At 34.9% G+C, this 24,593-nt stretch overlaps 1 protein-coding gene across 1 annotated transcript in view; it reads right to left on the bottom strand.

The window, feature by feature from the left end:
- Positions 1 to 21,885: 21,885 nt before the first annotated feature.
- Positions 21,886 to 24,593, bottom strand: part of LOC149572908 (26S proteasome regulatory subunit Rpn7) — a 33,687-nt gene continuing 30,979 nt past the window's right edge. The window contains exons 3-8 of the mRNA XM_089814015.1: positions 23,595 to 23,685; positions 23,331 to 23,476; positions 23,015 to 23,234; positions 22,827 to 22,935; positions 22,488 to 22,656; positions 21,886 to 22,338 (exon numbers count right to left, since the gene is read on the bottom strand). Of these exons, the coding sequence (XP_089670141.1) occupies positions 22,164 to 22,338; positions 22,488 to 22,656; positions 22,827 to 22,935; positions 23,015 to 23,234; positions 23,331 to 23,476; positions 23,595 to 23,685 (910 nt within the window). The 3' untranslated portion in view covers positions 21,886 to 22,163. The remainder of the gene's footprint in view (positions 22,339 to 22,487; positions 22,657 to 22,826; positions 22,936 to 23,014; positions 23,235 to 23,330; positions 23,477 to 23,594; positions 23,686 to 24,593) is intronic.

Below are 24,593 nucleotides of genomic sequence, written 5' to 3'. Positions count from 1 at the left end.
AATATTAGGAGGAAAATGGTACGGTTGGGTAGCTTCTCTTGTGTAGTAGAATATATTTTATATTCTCGTGTTCATAATATGCTTCCCCTATGTTGAGTTGTTTTTTAATTGTATTTATGTTTTATCTCTCTTTGGATGACACATGTTTCTTTGTTAGCGAAAGATGATAAAGTGACCAAACATATCATCAAAATATTAAATTTGTGTCTCAATTCTTGTATATGTTGTATCATTTTATTTCTCCATCTTATGTGTTATTCTTCTATTGTACTTGCACTTCCACTACCTTTGGGTGATGAGGTCAATTAAATACAATTATGTATTTTATACATGAGATATCAAATGCACATAGCAATACCAAAGTTAGTGGATCCCTTATGCATCCTTTTCTATTGTGTTATATTTCTCTAGATTTTGTCTTTCTTTGAGGCCATATTATAATAGAAATATGCTTGTATTTGGGATGCATGTATGTCATTTCCTCCTTTTGTCTTATTATTAGATTGATAAGGCCATAGGTCACTTGAGGGCTTAGTGTTTCCTTGTCCCTTTTAACTTGATAAAAAAATTATGCTATGATCTAATTTACCAAGAGTATGTATGTGATTTCACAAACCTAATAACTTGGGGACTAAATGTAGCTTCATAAATTGTATTTCTATACAAGTTCTCAATTTCCTATGACTCATTTTAGTGGTATTGGCTAGTTGTGCATGGCATACTTGATATTACTCAATTTTAACTATAAATTCAACTTCTCCTTTCAATGTGCACCTCTTGTTTTGATTTTGGACTACATTTGAGTGAGCAAGGTTCATTGGGCACCCTTCTTTTGAGAGTAAAATGTTTTGAGTGCCCCATTTCTGCTAATAGGGCCCCAATTTGAATAACTCAATGATCAACTTGTTTAAGTAGGAATTCTAAACCCATGTTAGCTTGCTTCAATCTTTGAACCAAAATCATTGGTGAGGTATAAAAGCAAGTTATCCTCCCTCATTTTGACATAAATCTACAGTCATTCAAGAGCCTAATAAAAAATTTGAATTCAAGCATCCAAAACCTTCATGAATGGGTTATTAAGGATCAAGACATTGAAGGCATGGTAATTTTCAATTATATGCATTTATAAAGTCAATATCAACATCTTCATAAGAAATTATGTCATAACATTGGCTATGTGTAAAAACAAGAATGGCGAGCACGAGCGGAGGCAAGGGAAGTTTTCAAAATTTAAATTCAGAAAACGGCAGGGCTCCTCTGGACTGTTGGAATCGGATCCCTGGTCTAGAGTACAACTCGCAAAAGGGGGACGGTTAGGGGTGATGTTCAGGGGATCAATTGGAGAATGCAGATGGGGACCTAGATGCTCCCCCCAAGGAAGTGGTCAAGATTCCTTTGGTTTCCAATGGGGGTCAGTCAACCAAATGGTCTTCCCTTTTCGGGATCAAGCCCTTAGGTAAGTCATCTTTCCCACCTGTTAAGATTCTTCCTGAGACGAAAAAAGGTTCTTGTGCCATTGCCATCCCGAACCAAATCGTGGATCATAGCATTCGATCCATGGCTTCTACTTTGATTGGAAAATTCTTGGGGCCTAGACCAAATATAGATGATGTGAGGTCTTTTATTAAGAAGAAATGGGCTCTTAAAGGTCAAGTTTCGGTCATGGCCATGGAAAAGGGTTTTCTGTCTTTTGATTTCACTTGCATGCAAGACCTTTCTTCCATTCTCAGTGAAGGTCAATGGGCTATTGGTTGTTCCACTTTGGTCCTCCAGAAGTGGTCTTCCAAGCTGAATCTGAATGACTCATTTTTTGTTCAAGCCCCTGTGTGGGTTAGACTGCCCGAATTGCCTTTAGAATTTTGGAACAAAGATGTTTTTGTGGGGCTAGCAAGTTCTTTTGGAGAACTTTTGTCGATTGATCTGATTACTACCTCTAAAAGATGACTCAACTATGTCACATCTACATAGGGGTTAGAGAAGGCACAAACATGCCAGAAACTGTGGCTTTTCACTCCAAACTTGGAGTGCATGTTCAAAAATTGATCTATGAAATAGTACCTTTTGTTTGTTTCCTTTGTCTAAAGGTTGTTCATAAGGCAAATCAATGCCTAAGGGTTGTGAAGCAAAAAATCCAAGCTCTTGTTGACTAGGCCAAAGCAAAGAAGAAATCCAAGCCCTTTGGAACCTCTATCAAGGGAAAGAAGAAATTGATCTGGAGACTTAAACCTACTAAGAAGCCCAAGAACTAGGATGGCAAGGAGGTTAAGAGTAATGCCACCAAGCAGGATGGAGTCCAAGGCGATAAAAGTGGTAATGGTCCACCCCACTTTGACTCTGATATACAGAACGAAGGCCACAATGGAGACTCACCAAAGGTGTCTACTGTGGACGGCCCAATTGTTGTGGCCATAGTTGTGGCAGAAAATAATGTGCTGGTTGAGAAAGAGCAGAATGTAGGAAGGCAGGAGACCCCCCAACCGGAGTCAAGGGTCTTTGACTCAGACCCCTCAAATATTGTCATCGGTGATGGGTCTAGTCAAGTGGGAAGTCTTGTTGCTCCTCTGATGAACCTGCCAACATCCAAAGGTCTGGGGACTAAGATCATAGAGCTTATTAACAAGTCTTCTCCAATTCAGATCTCACAATGGGAAGATTGGATTGATAGTTGCTCTCAAGATGGTATTAATGGCTGGAGTTTGGTTTAAAAGAAGAAGAAGAACTGTGACCACCCTCCTCTGTCACCAACAACCAGAAGCAGGGTTAAAGCTGATGTCGGGGGTAATCCCAAGACTCCAAGGAGGAAAAATATGAATCAGTTATTGCAACAAGAGACCAAAAAGAACTTGGCAGACGGGAGCCAAAGAACCATCAAGGAATACTCTGCAAGTAAGAAATGAAGATCATATCTTGGAACATAAGGGGCCTTAATGGGGCTCATAAACAGGAGTTAGTTAGGAATATGATCAAAGATCAAAGAGCAGATTTTTTATTGATTCAAGAAACCAAAATGAGAAAGGATGTGGTAGGCAAGCTCTCTTTCAACAAAAACATGAGTAGCGAGGTCACAGACTCGGAGGGAGCTGCAGGAGGGGTGTTGATTCTCTATAATAACAAGGCTTATTAGATATCTACTATCTATAATGTAGATAATGCCCTCCTATGCAAGGTGTCCCATATTCATAGTGATGATTCCTGGTTTATCTTAAATATTTATGCTCCCAACTCCAAAAGGGAGAGAAAGGTCTTCTGGGCTAAGATGCTAGAGGTTATTAACATCAACAACATAAATAAAGGGATTATAATGGGGGATTTCAACTCCCCCCTCTTTAATGATGAAAAAAGTGGAGGGCTTGCCCCCAATCAAGAGAGCAAGTTAGACCTTTCGAACTTCATTAACAACTTGGCTTTTATGGATGTTGATCTCCTGGGGGGCATATTCACTTGGTCTAACAGGAGAGTTGGGGGGATTGTATCCAAGTCCATCTTGATAGAGCCCTTATTTCCCCTGTTTGGTTGCAAACCCACTCCTATAGGCTTTCCCTTCTCCCTAGATTGGGATCAAACCACTCCCCTGTATCTCTCTTTGTTTGTCCTCTTACGATCAAAAGGTCTTTCCCTTTTCATTTCGAGAAAATGTGGATTTCCCGCCCAGCTTTGGCAACCAAAATTTCTTCATGCTGGAACATTGAGGTGGATGGTACTGCAATATTCAGGGTGGCCCAGAAATTGAAGAATGTAAAAAGAAATTTTAAAATCTAGAACAAATTGGACATTGGCCACATTTTCCAGGATAAGGATGAAAAGACTAATCAGCTTCGCATAATTCAGGAAGAGATCCAGCAAGATGGATATAATGATCAGAATTGGCTAGAGGAAAGGTCTATGCTCTTTTACCTCCATAACATCATCTCCAAGGAAGAACATTTTTGGAAACAGAGATCAAGAGTTAACTGGCTTAAAGAACGGGACCAAAACACCAGGTTCTTCCACTTATCTACTTTAAAACATCGGGCCAATAATAGGATTTCTAATATCAAGAAAGGACAGACTTTGTTATCAAAGATAATGAGATAGCGAATGAAGCAGTATAGTTTTTTTTCTTCTCTTCTCACTAAGGATCATACTCTCTCGATATCTGATCAAGAGGATATTTTGTCTGTTGTTCCTTCTCTACTACAACCCACCACAATTCTATGTTGAAAGCTATCCCAACCCCAGAGGAGATTGTTCAAGCTCTCAACTACCTTCCGGGTGATAAGGCCCCTGGCCTGGATGGTTTCCCGACTTTCTTTTTCCAAGTCTATTGGGAGGTCGTCAAAGGGGACATTTTGAAGGCTATGCAAGAATTCCTCTGGGCTAGAAACCTTTTGAAAGAACTCAATGCCACTTTTCTAGTTCTCATACCGAAAATCCCAAGGGCAGATTCGATGGATAAGTTTAGGCCCATCAGTCTTTGCAACTCTTTCTACAAAATCATATCCAAAGTCCTTACGAGTAGGCTCCTCAGAGTTCTTCACCTGATCATCTCCCCACAGCAAACTGGCTTTGTCCCAAGATCAAGCATGTCTATTAAGGTATAAATATTTTATTCTCAAATCTAGACTCTTCTACCTAACAACACACTTTCAACTCAAGTTTAATCTATTTCAAAATTAGTCTTAACCCCTAAATCTGAGTTTATCTAAGGAAAACCCTTTCTACATAATATATTCCTTCTTTCCTATGTGCACAAACAGGTGACAGATATGCAAAAAGAAAAAACTGATTAGGAGGAGAGGTACAATTTTCAATTTATTAGATTTGATATTGTTAAGAGAGAGTTGAGCTAGGAACTGTAGTCCCTCCATTTTTACATGAGATTAAGATCGTCAATTAGTTACTATTTGAACTTGTCAAACCTTCTACCAAAATTTTCTTTTGTAATCCTTTTTTTCATTTATAAAATCCCCTACTTCGCTCTATTTTTCCCTAATTATTTCACCCTTTGTCTACAATTTCATAATCATAATTCCTATGATGAAGGACCACTAAATCCAAATTGTGTGTTAACCATCTTGAGCCTATTGGATCATTTTGCGTAAGTCATAAGCATGAAATAGATTCTAGTTTACATACATGGATTAGTTTATTTTATTTTATCTAAACTCAAAATATCACCCATAGGATTTGAATGCATAAGAAGCATCAATGTAAGGTATCTTATACTAAGATTGATGAGTGGATTGAGAGAGAAGTGTTTAGTTGAGAAGAGCACAAAAGAATTATTACAAGTAAGAGTACTAAACAATTGAGAGCTAAATCCCCAAAGAAAATGTATGGATAAGAAGTGATTGTAGTAGATGAGAATATGGTGTCTGAAGAAGAGGATGATGTGGGTCATGAAAAGACCCATGTTTATTTCATTTTTGGATTGATATTGGGAAAAGAGCTATACAATTTGAAGACTCTCATTGAAAAGGGATAGTTGTAGTTTGAAGAAAAATTATGTAAGTGCAACTTGCACAAACAAAAGAGAAATAAGAGAACACAATAATGATTTATTATCAATTGGTGGATGAAAATAGAGAATGTAAAGAAGGTGATAATACCTCACAAATTGTGGTAGAATATGAAGTTGAAAACATGGATTTGGGTGCTACAATAGTGATCAAGGACCTGATAAACAAGGCATGATGTCTAGAATGGAGATCATGAAGGTTGAAGAGTTATTTACTTTGAGTAAAAAAAACTAGTTGCCTAAAAATGTTGTAGTTGTAAGAGTTCAAGAAGAAGACATTGCAGAAGATAAGGAAAATGTTATTTTTGTGAACAAAATGATGGTTTGAATAAGATAGTGGATACAAATATTTTTCCAATTAATATTTGTGTCAATATATGGTGTGTTTGTGTATGGAAGAAATAGCAAATGTTACAAGTGAGATATTTTGGGTTGGTTTGTAGCAGATCAAAATCTATGGACAAGGAGAAGAGTGGAGAAATTGATTGGTGGTCATATGATGGCATGTTAGATCTCATGAAGGAGAACATTAATCTTAGGTAGAGGACGATGGTACATGGTGGATGTTAATCCATCAGAGAAGAGAAGAGTGGTGCAGACAGATGGGTTCTTGTGAGCCACTACTCATGGAAACATCGGCCAATTGAATTTGATTCAAAAACCATATAGGTGAATCTTGATAGCAATATCACAGTTTAACTTGTGGAAAATATATACTTATTATCAATTGATGAGCTAGAGACGCTCTATAATGAATGGTTCGTAAGGCACAAAAAAAATTGAAGGTTTTTACAAATGTCATTGCAAGCTAAGTAGGCTTAATCTTGGAGGAAAGTATTTGATTAAGTGTGCTTAAGTTGGATTAGTAATGGGATGGGTGACCTACAAGGAAATCCCAATATTTTACATGTATGAGCATCACATATGTGTCATGAGCGTTAAAGTTTAATTCATTCTCAGAGATGGGTTCTTGTGAAACACTACTCATGAGACATGGGTCAATTAGTTTGACTCAAAAACTACACAGTTAAATCTTGATACCAATATCACAATAAAAATATGTGACTAATTGAATGGTAGTCATAGGATCAAAAGTACGACTTCATATTTAAATTTATTAGTATGTGATTTTAGTGACTATTATTCGTCATTTATTTTGTGAGGATTTTTCTTCCATTCAAATGATTGTAGTCTCATCACATCCATAAGAATGACTTAGTGCCCTTGGAAAAATTACCTGAATAGAATTTCTCATATTTCTTTACCATATCCATTCTATCTCTCTTAAAACGTTGGGCCATTAGAGCTTGGGTACTCAACAATAAAGTCAAAAACGACCATTTAAGATAACCTGTAAATTTACACTCTATTTTGTATATTTGGTCACTTGATTTTTTAGATTATATAGAATTTCTATTTTTTATAATTGACAATCAATTACAACAATAATGAATTTACAAAAATGCATGAAAAATTGTAATTTGTTTTAAAATCACCTTAAAAGCTTCATCTTTGGACATACTAAGAGAATTATTAACTAGTCAAAAGACATAACATTTGATATTTTTTCTTCTTTATCTACAATTCTATGGTATAGCTTGATTCTCTAAAGCTACAAAACCAAAAATTGGATTTTGGTGGTTGTGGCAACTATCCCTCTATGTCTTTTGAATTCTAACTTGTTATCCTCCCCACTTCCTAAACTCTCGCATATATTTAACGAAACTTCCTTCAATCAGGATGCCACAATAATTTGAAAGTATCTCTTATTTACAACAAAAATCAACCCCAACCCCATTTTCTCTCTTCCATGATAATTTGGAAGTATCTATTATTTACAACAAAAATCAACTACATACTACCTTAATCACCCCATGCACAAATGATATTAAAAATGTGATATATTTTTAATGATAGATAGGTGGATACAAGATTGGTGTTATGCAAGCAAATACATTAAATAGCTTTTGTAGAGAGGTAGGCACCACATGGATCATGGGACACTCCTTTCTATTCTACAAAAATAACTTGTATGGTTGATTTTCATGTAGATCTATTCACAAAAAAAAATTATATTATGTCATGTAGACCCAAAATATATCATGAATTCAATTATCATATTATTATTGAACCTTATTTGAATATACCACTAGGAATTATATTGAACTTTGTATTCTAAGGTTGGAAAAAGATCATTTTAGACCGATGAAAGATAAATCATTATATCATGTAATTTTTTGGTCGTAAAATCTAAAAATACTAACAGGTTTTTCAATATTTACTTTCAAAAAGATAGAAATTGAGATAACAAAGTTAAACACATCGATTTTTGAGAAGATATAAAACCATCCTTTCACAAAATAAAATAGTGAGAAGATATATAACAATCCTAACGCAAAATAAAATAGTAGATAAATCCATGACAAGCATATAATCTCTTCTAACTTCTTATCAGCATTTCTATATGCAATTGTTGGGTTACATTTCAATGTTCCAATTAATTTTAGGACTTCCTATAACAAGGTTACAAATTTGCTAGCACCTTGCCACAAACATGGGTGCATGCCTCACTTTATCTAATTGTAATTGGCATATTAAAATGAATTTCCTTCTCAATTATTATTACCCTATTTATTACTTAATTATGTAAATGTTTATATAAATGATTAGATTCACAACCATATTAAAACATAGTAATGATCATGTATTAATGGTGAGTTATTATTATCACCCTATTTATTACTTAATTATGTAAATGTTTATATAAATTATTAGATTCACAACCATATTAAAACATAGTAATGATCATACACTAAGATAACAACAAGCCTAATGAGAGATGCAATGTGTCAAAGTTCCTGCCAATAATTGGAAAAGAAAGAAAATAGAGATTTATAGATAGAAAGGAAGGATATGAAAAGAGAACTAAAATAGAGAATGATATGTTATTATAAGGACAAGTAAATGTAGAATGATAGAGAGAGTTGAAAGGAATTTTAAAAATATTAATAATTGTACTATTTTAAAAAATTATATAAATAACAATAGAAATTATATTATATGAATAAATTATGATTTCTACAAATTCAATTGTAAGTTGAAATATTTAATTTTAAGAAATAAATTGTAGTAGTAGCTAGTAAAACATAGTGTAAACTCAAAGAAATATCATTTTACAATTGACAAAAATAAATATCAATGTAAAATTAATAAATATATTTAAAATAATAAATATAAAACATTTAACTTTGTATTTAAATTTGGTAATAAAAATAAATTGATAATTAATATTGATTAGACATTCATTTTTATCCAAAAGTTGAGGTGGAAGATAAAAATGAATGTTTTTTTGAAAATCTAATCAACTTGTTACAAATGTAGAAAAAGATAAAGTTGTAATTAATGCATTCATTAATGCATGATAGAGTTGTTAAAAAATATTTGTATTTTTGTTTTTAAAATTGAATTTTCTCTTTACCAAAAATAGTATGATCCAATAGAATTAATGAAAAATGTGATTTATAAAATAACGAAAAATTTAAAAAAGATATTAACATTTGAACATAATAAACTATCTTTCAGTTTGGACAAGGATCAATATTAGCTTTTTAAAAAATTACAGTAATAAATTCGAACCAAGACTAAAGAAGTATAACGTCATCGATCATCTCTTAATTTTTTTTAAGCAATACTCGTGATTATTTTGAGGAACTATGTTCTAACAAATGCCAGCAATAGTCAAGTACAATCTTATGAGCAAGTGTCATAATTTGGGCAGGGATTGAATGTTTATCGGCAAACTTAAAATTAACAACTAATATCATAAAAATTAAAGTTTCATTCTTCAAGGATAGATTGCCAACAATCCTTGCTTCACAAATTGAAAAATAAAATTCAGTAAATACAATAATCCCGATAAAGAAGCCTTTACTAAATTTGATGACAGTGGCGCCAAATGAAACGAAGCCTTTGCTTCGAGGTATCAAATATTTTTCTTAGCGCGACGACGCTAGTCACGACCTAAATGTAGTTTACAGATAGTAATCTTTATTTTGATGCAATTTGAATTAATCTTTTTATGTAATGTCTTTCTAAATTTTCCTATTTTGGTCTTAAATAGATATTGCATATTCACAATATACGTGCACAGGTATTAATTTTGAACTTAACAACTACTTATTTTGACAGCCAAGTTTTAAATTAGAAGCTTAATACAAAATTGAAAACATTAAATTTGTATTTTGTTCCGATCTTTCTTTGAATCTTCTTATATTGAATGTTTCAAATTAGTCTCTAAATTTCGGTCTCTTATATTGAATCTTCCACAAGTTTGAGGAAAAGAACGAAAGATTTTTATCCTCAAATCTCTGATCTTCAAGAGTTTTGCCTCTGTTTGCTTAACCATGTTTCGCATTCCACAAAGGATGAAATCAGGTATAAACTGTAATCACCTAAAAATGGTCATCTAGACTATTAGCCCCTTTCTCAACATTTTGGCTAAATTAATTTAATCATTTACCTAGACCAAATTGCTAATAATCAATTTATTTGATTATAACCTATAGTTTGACTATGCTATCCTAAGTTCATTATTTGATTAAAAGAACATGTCCCCTTTTAATTAAATAAAAGACCCCATTCTTCTAACCCACTTAAAGTGCACACATAAAGTCTTTTTTCTATTTTGCAATTAAAAGAAAAGGCTTTGTGACTTTTGTCTTATATGACAAGTCAACTTATATTCTATTGGTTGATTTGTGTGTGCACATGGATCACTCCTCTTTTCAAATTCCACCGTTGATCATCCACCATCTTCATCTTGATCTCCACCGTCCATACATCTTTAAAAGGGAGAGAGCTTTCCCCCTCAATCAATCCATTTTTGAATATTGTTATGCTGCAGGTTTTCTAACAGGTTTCTTTGGAGCTTTGTGGAGAACTTCTATTTCTTGTCTACATTCTCTCATACCATAGCATCTTAGCTTAGCTTTCATTTTTACATGTAGCTTAATCTCACATAGCTTAATAATGGTATTGTAACACTCTCATTCATATTCTAGCATAGCTGCATTTGACATTCTCATTCTAGCTTAATCTTCATTTGCATTGCATCCTTGAGGAACTCCTTGGGACATTTGCATTCTTGCATCTTGTCTTTGGAACCTCCCATTGCATGGTTTACTAGCAAGAAGAGTATCTCTAAGGCTCATCTGAGAGCCTTCTTATTCTTGAAATATACTCTCTTGCACTCCGTGGATAGGGAGCTCTAAGCCGGCATCCAAGCATTCCCATCTCATGGAATCGTTTGGATAGAAGGGTTTAGAGTGGGACACTTTCGAGTGTACATTTTTGGCGCTTAGCGTGGGGCTTGAATCAAATTTTCAGCTCCATTTGCTTTCATTTCTTATCTCTGGTTTTTTTACAGCAGCATATTGGGTCTAATCAAATGCTTTTGTAGAATTTTCACTTTGGTTTTAAGGCCAAGCCATAAGTAAATTGGTTTGAAGGCCAAAAACTTAGTTGGTTTAAAGATTTGATCATATCTTTTAAACCGCTTAGAATTTGGTTCTGAAATTTTGTTTGCAGGTTGCGTATATGCTCAAAATGTTTCAGTCCAATTTTCAGAGCATTTTGACATGATTTTCGGAAGTTATGATATTTTCTTTATTTTCCATAAAAAGCCGTTTTTGATCGCAAATCAGCGCATTTTTTGAAAAAACTTACATTTTCAGAAAGCTTTTCGAATTCTAATGGGGGTTCTTTCTTTGTGTTTTTAATTTTGAGATCGTATTAAGAATAAAAAATTCGATTTGATAAATTTGGCCTGTTTTGACAAAATCAATCTCTAGGGAGCAAATGAAGAGATTTTTTAAAATTTCTTGCATTTTTGGAAAGCTCTCTGATTTTTAACAGGGGTCTCTTCTTTTCATTTTCATTTTTGGATACGAAATCATAGCAAAAAAGTCTAATCTTGTTGACTAGGTCAAAACCAAAGAGTAAAAATGAAAGCATTTGTGATTAACTTGCACTTTCTTTGCATGTACTTGGTTGGAGGATAAATTAGATTTTTGAAGCAACTCACCACTTTTTATTGCAGATTTTTATGTTATTTCACACTAACTTTTGTTGCTAACAAGTTGTGATTTCAGGTTGCCATCCTTGTGAAAAAAATTGAAACATTGCATAAAAAGAACGCATGTCAAAGCTTCAAATGCACAAGGGCTACTAACGATTGTTTGCAGGGCTGCCCAAAGCATAAAAACTCAAATTTCTTGCTTTTTTGTTTTCATGTGTGGCATTGAATAATTGTTCATTTTTCATAGGCACATAAAACTTGTGATTGGAGTCTTTTGGTAATAGGAGAGTATGCTCTTCACCCTTGTGCTGAATCAGAAATCTTGACTTGCCATTTGGTTTCAAAAGCAAGGGGTAACTAAATCTTCTTGGCGTGTTTGGGAGAAAATGATTGGAATAGGAGAGTATGCTCTTCACCCTTGTGGTGAACCAGAAATCTTGACTTCCAAAATTTGATCCACTTTGTGTAGTTAGAATCCTTTAGAGGGCCTGCTCTCGGACAACCTGAGAGGAACGACCCAAGTGGGGACAAGCAGATTACCCGGCTCTTCCAACCCACTATAAACTCAAGGCTACCAAGGACACAAAACTTTGGTAGACGTAGTGTTTGTCTTCGCCTAGTGTGATTGCTTATGGGATTTTGACCATAGGGAGATCACTAGGCAAGAATGCTTAAGGTACTCTTGTGATCGCGAGATCGGTTACTCATCGCAAGGTGAGGTGTCCCGTAATTGGGAGCAAGAGGAACACTATGAACGGAAGCCCTATCTAAAAACCCTAAGTTAGTAACTACCTTTTTTAGCCGCTCAACTTCTTGGTGCAAGGATTGATCCTAGTGGACTACCCGGATCACCCCAAGATTTACACTCACCATATGTGTTCCCTTGGTTATGCTTATGGCATTTCCATGACAAAGCCAATATCTCTTGTGGGAAACCACTTGGTGTGAGGCAAAGGAGCATCAAGCGTGGGCCAAGTTGTTGAGTAATGAACCATGACTTCTAGGTAGATATTGCTTGATGTGTTCTCGAATGTGGTATACTTGTGAAAATCTTTTGAACATACACATGACGATAATTCTAGGGAATTCTTTTGAGACCTCACATATGCTTGTATCATGCAAGGTTGCTTTGTCCCTTGCTTGATTTTTTGAAGACTACTTCATGTGTCACTATCTTGCTTGGAAAGAAATTATTTTTGGACATCAAACTTTCTATGCTATCAACTATTGTCAAACTTTGTCAACCAAGTTAAAACATCAAATGCAAACATTTTCTTGTGTTGCTTGCTAAGGGGAGTCTCATCATTTAACTTTGATTTGCTATGTCTCTTGTTCTTGAACATGCTTAAAGTGGTTCTTTGGTCTTAGTGCTCTTGGTCTTTTTGTCTTCATGGTCTATGCATGCTTGCTAGTTATCCTTTTGCTAAAATAGTTTCCTTGATTTCTTGACTACACTCTTGGGTTGGAGAGTTGTTCACTTGTCACCCCGCTTGCTCTATCTATTTGGCTATTTGGGCATCTTGCCCAGCTATTGACTTGAGTCATTCATGTCGTAAGTTTCTTGGACATATTGTTTGACAAGTCACTTTAATCTCTCTCTACTATCTTGACAAGTGAACACTCTACCTCCTATAGTTTCAACATCAAGTTATCTTCTAGACTATTTTATGGTTGCCTTTGCATCTAAAACTATGGGATCTAAACCTTGTGCTACCGAACTTCAACTGAATCTAGATGATCATGATATCCTCCATGTCACTAAAGAGTTTCAAGATCTATATGCACAATACGAAGAACTAGAAGAGACAAATGATCTTTCTTATCTTCATCTCTCTAAGCGCATGATAGAAATGAAGTCTAAACTTGAGAAAAGGTTAGATGAGAAGATTGCATCATTACATGAATCTTCCTTAAGGTCTTTACATGCATGTGAGTCACCTTCTTTGAGGTCATCCTCTTCTTCTAGGTCTACATGCTCTACTTCAAGACATCAAATGTCTTCATCTTCTAGATCTAAAGACCTCTTTAGAGGTCAAGCAAGTGATACCTACTTTGAGCCTATTCCAAAATTTCATGATCGACCTATCTTTGACCAAGCTAATGATGAAGACATGGATGCATACCATTCACTTGAGAAACAACCAAAGGACTCTAGACATACTTTTGAGAGAAATTTTACTCCCTTGGGGAATTCTTATGATGACATTTTGAGAACACTTCTTGGCACCAAGCTCATCATGTTGCCTAAGTCTAGCTCCTATGGAAATCCGTTCTTGGATACCTATTGTGCCTATCATCGATCTAATGACCATGCTACTTCTGATTGTATAAAGCTGAAACATAAAATCCAAGATCTCATTGATGATGAGATTATTGATCTTGGAACCTCTAGTGACTCATGTGCTGAGGATACTTCTCTTGAGCAAGATCATATTAATGAACCTATGTCTAGTGATGGTTTCCTTGATACCTCCACTTCTTCCAACACTCATGCATCTCCCAACACTTCAAAGCTTTCCAACATGCCTGCATCAAACAAAAAACCTAGTGCTTTCCATATGCAATACGTGTATCCTCAAGGGCTACCTCTAAAAGAAACTCAAGCTAACCTTCACTTGGCTGCAAACCTTTTCCATGCTACCAATCCTAAACATCCTCAACCTTCATGCACTACTATGACTAATCCAAGCACTACTCCACTCACTTTTAATTCTCCCTTGTCCTTAGAAGTGGCTCCATGTCAAGAGGGCTCTCAAAATGAAAACGCTATAAATGTCAAGAAAGATCAAGATCAAGCACCCGTTCATCTCTTTCAAGATTTTTCCCCTCCATATCCTATAACTTGTCCACCTCCTAAGTATGATGAAGATAACACTTCCATTATCTCCCTTGAGCTTACTGAAAATTATGAGAAAAGTTCTCTTCATATGCTATCCAAAGCTACTTGTCAAGATCAAAGCATCGCCTCATGTTCTACTTCTCCATATCCACTTCAAAATTGTACTCAAGCTTCAAGTGCTCCTATTAAAAATGGTGTTCCTATCAAAGGTACTCATGAGTCTATTCATGGCTTTGATCACTTTGCTCACTCTAAAGATGTTGATATCCCTTTTCACTATCCATTTGCATCTCCTAAGTCTATCCTTGGTCCTTATCCATCAAAGCTAAAGCCTTCGAACCTTCCATCTATATTGGGACCTCATGTTCCTTCATCTCCTACACTTTCCACTCCTAGCTCTCCCATCATACCTCAAGATCAACAAAGACACTCATCCTTGATGACTTTTCACCCATCTATCCATCTAAACCAGTCATATCATCCTTATTCATCCACAAATCCCAAGTCCTTTGGAAGTGAGAATAAACATAAGAATCCATTGAAAAATGAAGATCACTATGTCTCATCTAATCGACATGTGAATGCTAAGAAGGAAAATGCACAAAAGAGACTACAAAGGTCCACTATTAAGAGAGCTAAATCAAAGAAAATGTGGGTTCCTAAATCCATCATTGAAGAAATGCACTCTCAAGCACCCAAAGAACGAGGAAAATCTAAAGCTATGTGGATTGCCAAGTCTCTTTTAAAAGACTTGAATATTGAAAATACTTCAAAGTTGACATTCAAGATTCCAAAGGCTTCCATTCCATCTTCTTCCAAAAATCTTCCTAAAAATATTCCAAAGCCTTCCACTCGAATTTTTTCCAAATCTCTTCTACCAGCTTATACATCTAAATCTCAATCTATTTCATCCATGATTCCTCCATCATTCCAATACCCTTCAAAGTGTGTGTCAATGTTGATCTTGTACAATATTTCAACTACCCTCATGAAATCCTCTAAAGCTTACACTTACTTTCTATACATGAACTATTATCCTCCATATACTCTTCCTACTACCATTTCTCTTTCATCACCCTATCAACATCTTTGAGCATACCTTTCTATGGTCTTGGCTTATAATGGCTTATCTTTCCTATAGGAGCACTATCTAAATTCAAAAAATTCAAAAAAAATAGAAAAAGCAAAAAAGCAAAAAAAAAAAAAGAAAAAAAAGGGCCTTGGTGAAAACCACTTCTTGTGGCACCTTGGTAGCAAAAGTAAAGAGAAATAAATGCATCCTATGGTGAAAACTACTTCTTGTGGCACCTTGGATAAGTACCATGATGAAAACCTGGCAAACAGGCATCATGCGTAATTCTTCCATCATCCATCTATCCCCTCTTCTCTCTTTGATCTTGACAATTTTGAGCTATCTTTGCATATTGGCTATCTTATCCACGAGATTTTCTATTGTGCTCTCCCATTCACTCATAGCCTCTATCTTGAGCTTTATTCTTATTGCTCTATCCCATTGCTATACTATCTAGTTGACCCCTTGGTCTTGATCATAATAAATGAAACATGCTTCTCATAGGTCTCTTGACATGGCTACTCTTTTGGACTACACGCTTTCATGCTATCTTACTCATTAGCTTCCATCGCTTATCTTATATGCTATCACACTTGTTGGCTTCACCACTTATCCTACATGCTATCTTTCTCATTTCTTCCATTGCTTATCCAAAACCTACTTTATATGGCTATCTTTCCCTAGCTTGGGTACTCTTGAGGAGTGCGTCCTTGACGATCACTTTCACTTGCTTCATACTCCTTTTTCATCCATCTTTGCTTATCCACTGGCTCGTTGCTCCATAATATCCTATACCTTGCTAGACATTGGAAGAAAATGATGTGATCTTGCTTGAGAACTAGTGACCTCTAAATTATTCTAAAAAATTCAAAAAATCATATATGATGCTGGAAAAATCTTAAAAATCAAAAAATGTCCTAAAAAATGATCATCTTAGTGAAAACCTCACCTTGATGTATCACCCAAAAAAATTGAAAAAAAAAAAAAATCTGTCAAAGTGGTGAAAACCTGGAAACAGGCGCTACTTGAAACCCTTGCACCTATGTCTATCAATCTCAATCATCCACTTTGCTACACATTTCCTAGCTTGGAATTGTTTCTTGTCCTCATCTTGGGGGCATAGCTACTTAGCCTATTGAGGTATTCTTGTGGATTAGGGTTTCTTTGACAACTCACAAAATAGTGTTTCTCAACACTTCCCCCACTTTGACATCAAGTGTTTTTTAACACTTTACAGATAGTTTACCTACGGTCTCCGATGTCGCGATATCTCACTATCAGAATCAAGTCTGGAAGAAATGGCCAAGTGACTTACACACACGCACTTTAACACTTAAATGACTGAGCTATGCTGACATTTATCTACTTTGTGTGCTGTCTATGATGATTTCTTTGCCATGTATTCCCTCCCTAATAGTCTTTCAAGGATGTCATTGACTAGAAGACTGGGGGCATGGGACATATTTTCTTGATTTCTGCTTGTGGGTATACTTTTGTTTGTCTATAGTGTTGTAAGCATTTATGCTGGTCCTATTCAACACGTTGACTTACAGATGTATCATCCTTGACTGTTTTGCAAGACCGCACTCAGGGTTTATCCTGGCGCTTATGCCTTGATACAGGTGTAATCTTGCTAAATTAAACTTAGGGAATCTAATCATGTAGTTATCTTGACTTACATGTCTCTGATGCTTAGATTGGATTTCCACATACCTATCTAATATCGATCATATTCATATCCTCATAGTTATACTAGTGATGGTTGTATGATCTCATGATGTCCCTAATAAATGCTCAATGATGAAATTAAGAGTCTAAATGTTATGCACTTCTTGCTGGTAAACCACTTTGCATATTAGCTTGCATTTTAGGTTCATTTTCTAGCTTAGTCTTGCATTCTTGCATATGGGGAGAGCTCTCTCTTCATCTTTTTGTGGACATATCAGCTAACTCCTTTCATATATTTCTTTACTTTCTTCTTGTTCATGTCTTTTCACCTTCTTAATCTTTCGCTTCATCTCTTTTCTATCTTGTCATCAAATTATATAAAGTTTTGACCTCTTAAATAATTTTGACGTCCTAGATTCATTTTCGGGATCGAAATCCAAATTCGAGTTCATCTCGATGGTCAAAATTGTCTTTTAAAATTCTACTTTCTTCTGAGCAGTTAGCTGACCTTTTGAGGTCTAATCTCTGAATCATCACTGGGGCATCTTCATTTCTTCATGTCTTCATCATTTCCATACTTCATATCTACTTAAATTCACTATTTCATGTCTAAAATCACCTTTCTACTCATTTCGACCTTATTTTTATGCTATATCCTTCAAGGTCAACTCTAGTCAAACTGGGGCATTTTATCAGTTTCTTATAGTCATTCTTGGGTTCTAATCATCTATCTGTCATCTTGGACATTGCTATATTCTATTTTTCTCATTTCTAGCCAATTTTTGCATCCCCTTACCTCATTTCAATTTCGATCCCGAGGGGGCAGAAATACTCTATCACTGCTTAGGAGCATTTGTTTGATCTTCTCACTTGTTCTCAATCTATCTACTTTGCTAAGTGTTAGCATTCTTCTTGAATTCTAACATCATCTCTTCCTAGTGTTCAGTACTACTGCTATCAGGCTGTGCATTCAGGACTTGCTATCTATTTCTGCATTTCACTCTTCGGAATTAGACATCTATATCTATCATCGCCTACTTGGCTTTCTATTTTCTTTGACATAATGTGTTCCCAGATCGATCACGCATTAGTCAAAGAGGGGCAAATGTAATCACCTAAAAATGGTCATCTAGACTATTAGCCCCTTTCTCAACATTTTGGCTAAATTAATTTAATCATTTACCTAGACCAAATTGCTAATAATCAATTTATTTGATTATAACCTATAGTTTGACTATGCTATCCTAAGTTCATTATTTGATTAAAAGAACATGTCCCCTTTTAATTAAATAAAAGACCCCATTCTTCTAACCCACTTAAAGTGCACACATAAAGTCTTTTTTCTATTTTGCAATTAAAAGAAAAGGCTTTGTGACTTTTGTCTTATATGACAAGTCAACTTATATTCTATTGGTTGATTTGTGTGTGCACATGGATCACTCCTCTTTTCAAATTCCACCGTTGATCATCCACCATCTTCATCTTGATCTCCACCGTCCATACATCTTTAAAAGGGAGAGAGCTTTCCCCCTCAATCAATCCATTTTTGAATATTGTTATGCTGCAGGTTTTCTAACAGGTTTCTTTGGAGCTTTGTGGAGAACTTCTATTTCTTGTCTACATTCTCTCATACCATAGCATCTTAGCTTAGCTTTCATTTTTACATGTAGCTTAATCTCACATAGCTTAATAATGGTATTGTAACACTCTCATTCATATTCTAGCATAGCTGCATTTGACATTCTCATTCTAGCTTAATCTTCATTTGCATTGCATCCTTGAGGAACTCCTTGGGACATTTGCATTCTTGCATCTTGTCTTTGGAACCTCCCATTGCATGGTTTACTAGCAAGAAGAGTATCTCTAAGGCTCATCTGAGAGCCTTCTTATTCTTGAAATATACTCTCTTGCACTCCGTGGATAGGGAGCTCTAAGCCGGCATCCAAGCATTCCCATCTCATGGAATCGTTTGGATAGAAGGGTTTAGAGTGGGACACTTTCGAGTGTACATAAACTTCTCATATTGTTGCGTATTTCTCCTTCTTTAGCCTCTCTAACATATCTTTTTCCTTCAAAGATCTTCACATGCCCCTTGGGGTTTTTTGTTACATTAAACTTTATTAAGATTGCTATTTATTATTGAAATATCTTTTAGAATGGGAACATACGATTTTTAATTCTAAACCTCTACAAACCAGAGTGCAAATTTCAGAAGTTTCGGTCAAAATAACGAACCTCACAATTTCTAGTAAGTAGCATTACCAAACTATCTGTTCATTTTAAAATGAATACCGACCTTCCATGCAGAACAGCATTTAGAGGTGTGTTACAATGGACAATAATTAGAATCAATGAGATAATGGAGGGCAGTCAAACCAAGGTGAGTGGTGCAGGGGCACTTAGTCTTAAAGATATTGAAGATGATCTCAAAGGATATTTTAATGATTTAATATAAATCTATATGTTTGGATGCGGTATTCCATGTAATGGAATAAATTGTAATGGCTAAGGGCAATAAAATTGTGAAGTTGTCATTCAAGACCTAGATTGGTCAAAAGGTCAAATTTGTATGAAAAGCCATGAAAATGCTAGAAATCAGGTAGAAGGTCTTAAATATGTTATTTGGACATGTCTAGGGTGTTTTAACAAATTGTGGTGTCATTTTTTTATTAGGTGTCACAAAAGTTGTCAAAATGCATAAAAGTTGTAAAGCATGAAACAATGCAAAAATGCATTAAAAGTTGTCAAAAAGAAGATGAAAGGTCATAAGGGTAGTTAAGTAATTTCTAGCTATCTAAATATGTATAAATATGATGTATTGGTCGAACCAAATCATACTGGAGAGAATAGAAAAAGGGGAGAACATTTTGGAACAATTAAGTGAGTTTGAATCTCTCATTTTGATTGGTTTTTTTTGTTTAGTTGTTGTTTCCAGGTCTTGTACAGACATGTACAGCCTGGAAACCCTGTATATTTATAATGGTTAGATAGTATAATGATTCCTCTTTCTTATACTTTTGGTTTGATCAATTTTTATTGACTTTGGAGGAAGTTATGAGGTTTTTGGTGGAAGTTAATATTTGCAGATTCACGATTTTTGAGAACAGTCATATTAAAATACGTGGTAAAAACGCATATGGAAGAGTTAAGAACTCTAATTATATTCATTGGAAAGATATTTGATTAATATTTCATTTCCTTTTGGTTTGATTCAATTTTATGATGATTTGTGGAATTTATGATATTTTTAATGAAGACTAGTTTTAAACCCTCTTCAATGGAGTTGCAGACAAAGAGTTGTGATGGTATAATGATTTATGGATTGGGAAAATAAATAGATTACATATTTGGAAACTAGAATCATTAATAATTATTTTGTAATTGGTTTGGTTCCATTTGGTTAGGTATTGTGAAAATTATATGATGGTCTAAGCAGATTGGGAAAATGAACCTTCTGTTTAATGACAGAAAATAGGTCTCGGCACAGAGATAATAACTTTTTATCTAACCACTGGATCCCTCTAATTTTGATATATGTCGTGGTTATCCTACTTTTCCAGAGACTCACCGAGAGATTTTGATTATATGTTTTAGAACAAAAGTTACAGATGCTTGAGTGCTGATCTGTAAAACATGGCAGTGTAGACAAGTAGTTTTGACAATGAATTGTTTTGTCTTCTAATCAGTGATGGGTTTGATCTTGTGAGATGCCTCGAATACATTGTTCTTATAATGAAATGAAGATTGGATCAGATGGATCCTATTATGTTTAAGTGTGTTGAAGAATTCTCTGCATCAGTGAGTCTCCCCCGGTAACTACAGTCAGCCATCAAATCCTGCTTTAAACATTATAGTCTAAGGGCAAAAGACTAAATTTTGAACTGATGTTTTAACTTCTCAACTTTTACATCCCACAGAGGGTACCGCCTAAACTTTCCTATGTCAAATCTCACAATCACTAGCATTAGCCAATAATCTGTTCATTATAAAATCAATAAAGGCCTTTCGTGCAAAACAGGATCTGAATAAAGGCGGTTAAACCAAGGTAAGTTTCCACCGAAAACTACAAAAGGTATCATATAATGAAAGGTGGTCGCACACCTGCATTTATCCACTCCAAATTAAATCCCTCTGAATAACAAACTAGACTTCTTTCTGGCTAAAAGCCCATCTCAATTAGTACGTAATGATTTGTTATAGTAGTTAGCTTTAAAGCACCAAATATTCTTATTACAGATAATTGAACACCACACTTTGTTCGCTGTCTTATATTTTCTCTCATATATCCACAACACACCAAATATTCTTGTTGCAGATAATTGATCACATAACTTTGTTTAATCTCATATATCCAACATACAATCACATGCACTTTAGTAAAACATACCCACTTCATTTTGTAACAACTTGGGCATTGTCACATATATTTCCCCTACAAGACTATCCTAGGAATAAAGTGTCTTTACTGCAAGAAAATAACATCTCAATCAAACGATTTTCTCTGGAGATTAAATGCAGTCAAATAAACTCAGAAAACTGACAAATATTATCACACATAGTTAAGGAGTTAATCAAATAGTTTTGGAAACAATACGTAGAATATTGTCAACGATTTAGAAACGCCTTTAATTAGATCGTCAATATTAAAGTTATCATTCCCGAAAAAACCACAAGTAATCAATTTATTGCCAGCCAAGGATATTCAACCACGTAAAGACCACATAAAACTGGTAGACAAGGCCAAAGTTGCGTTTGTTCAAAATATTTAAGCAGGAATTTTGACAGGAAAATACAATATTTTCAACTCTTTCTGAACGGAAATTTTAGCAACAGAAGCCAATTTGGTTGTAATTCGGGAAAGAATAAAAGCATGAATGCCTAGAAACAAATATAAATTAGCAAAAGCTAAGTCATCATTTAATCATTTAGAACAAGATCAACAATCATCGAGTCCTATCAGGCTTCAAAAATCCCCCTTGAGCAGCTACAGAAAGCAATCTCAGTCAAGAGCTTAAAGGTCAATTACTCTGGAGAGCTTCTGAATACGATTCAAAAGGAAGTCTCCTTGCTTGATTGTTGCCTGGTAAAGAGCATTTTTGGCATCTGGTCTGTTGGTTTCTAAAACACCAACAACTTTATCAATTTTGCAATGGAGCTTACCTGCAGCTATGAAACGAGAGAGTTCCCTGCAACACATTAAAAATATATTAAAATAAATTGATGATAGCATCTGAGCACTGCTTCAAATATCAATGTAAACAAATTTTAAAGTAGAATCAATTCAACATTAAATGAAGTTTCAAAACAATGAGCTCACGCAACTCAGAATGCTTACATGTCAATAAAATCAACACTGACACCAAAAGCTTTTGCCATGGCCTCCATAGTTACACTTTTGTAGGATTCTAGAAACTGTGAATATACGACAGTGCGGACCTCTCTCATGTAGTACCGAAAATGTGGCTGCAAGTAGCGATCCAGTTTTATTTGCTCTGCCAAACCAGCTGAGAGAATCCAGTAAATTTGGTTATTGTATATGCTAATTTCAAGTTATTATTTAATAACAAAATAAAAATTTACACTTCTGTAGTGTATTTATCTAATTAATTAAAGAAAATGAAATACTTTTCTTGTGCTTAAGCTCAGGAGAATGAAATGGAAGATAAATACTCACCAAAAGCAATAAAAAATGACTTGTATTGACAGCCATATAGAGAGTTAAGAAAATCAGAAAGATGTGGTATCTTGCTAATCACAGACAAGATCTCAGGTGCATCCACAACCTGTAATATCACCCCATTGGCACTTGTCAATGTATCATTTGTGACACACTAAACGAACATGCCTGAGTAGAATACATACCTTTTGCTTGAGTGAGACTCTGTCCAATGAAATGATACTGGTCAGCACGGTGTAGAATATGAAAACATCATATGGGAAAAGCTCATACGTTGTGAATGTTGAGATAGAATCCAGAAATAGTTCTGCTGCTTTCTTGAAATTCCGTGTAGACATACAGTAAAGGCCCTCATACACCTTTAATCGATTCTTCCTTTCCCAATCACCTCCTTCCTCAAACAAACTGCATTAAGACTACCAAAGTTAACTACTGCAAGACTAAACTTGAAGGTTTGTGAAAAAATCAAGAAAAGAAACAACCATTAAAAAGATAACATACTTCTTTGCTTTATCAATTCCTTTAGAAATTAGATCAAAGTCCATGAAGAAGAACCCTAGCTGAAGGGTGTGGAAAACCAAGTCCATCTTCTGGCCAACAGCAACAGTCTTGCCTTCGGTGACCTTCATTTGTTCCAAAGCCTTTTCCTGCAAGCACAGCCCAATATAGTTCATATATGCCCAGGAGCAAGAAGCATAGGCAAAACAAAAAGGTTGCAGAAATATCCATCATCATATAGCTATGGCTTGGAAAGTTATTACATACCTTGTCACCAATACGGATGTAATACAAAGATTTTGCAAGGTGTGCCTCTCGTACTTCACTTTCACCTAAATTTTCCTCTGCGTCAGTAATCCTGCAAAAAATATGATAAAACTATAAATAATCCAACTTTGCAAATAGAAAAAGAAATGGATCCATTTTATCTTCTTCACAATCAACTTCTTTCAAGGACTTGCATCATTTAAAATCAACTTCTGAAACCAAGGAAAATTTTTAATTACATGACAAAAAATTGTGGAAAATATAAGTTCTCTTGTGCAACAAGGTATTTGTGAAAGTTGCAATTTAGAACATTTATGCAATTTCCAACAAAAATAAGTCATGAAAACTAAGAATTATTTTAAATGTAAGATAAGAAGACCAAGTTCAGAAAAAAATGTACAACATCAATATTTCATACTCTTAAGATTATGGCTGCAATTTTAATAAAGACTAGACAGAATCCAAGACATATATCCCGTCGACCTTACAGTACAATTTGTAATTTAATTGAAAAATGATCGTTTAAAAAGGTGCTTGTTTCTTTGTAATCCAATGCATTAAGCCTTATATTTGTCAGCTAAGCTATGGATTTAATTCACACCTAAACAGTGCATGGTTATAACCATGTGGAAATCAACTACTGAATATTTGTATCATCAAATTTTCCAACAATCCATTCAAATGATTCATTTGAAGCTAGATCCAGCTGTAAAGCATTACCCTATTATTCTCTTTTTTTAGGAGCTAGATATTGAGAAGCTTTATTTTGCTGGAATAAGTGGATTGTATTATACAGTTGTTGTAGTTTTCAATCACATCATTGAATAGTGTAGAATTTTACAATTGATAAATAAATTGATTTGAATCCAGGAAAGTATCTTTGCCACAACTTTACCACAGAACTATGGAAAGATTGAATAGCATAATTGGAAATCAAAACCTTGGAAGTGCTACTATCATGTATGGTGGTTCTTATATTTTGCTAAAAGCATAAGGCTG

The sequence above is a fragment of the Cupressus sempervirens genome, chromosome 2 (genome assembly GCF_028749045.1).
Source record: "Cupressus sempervirens isolate cs-2001-9-10 chromosome 2, ASM2874904v1, whole genome shotgun sequence".
Classification (NCBI taxonomy): Eukaryota; Viridiplantae; Streptophyta; class Pinopsida; order Cupressales; family Cupressaceae; genus Cupressus; species Cupressus sempervirens.
The sequence above is the reverse complement of the archived record's forward strand: the minus strand, read 5'-3'. Positions and strand labels throughout refer to the sequence as shown.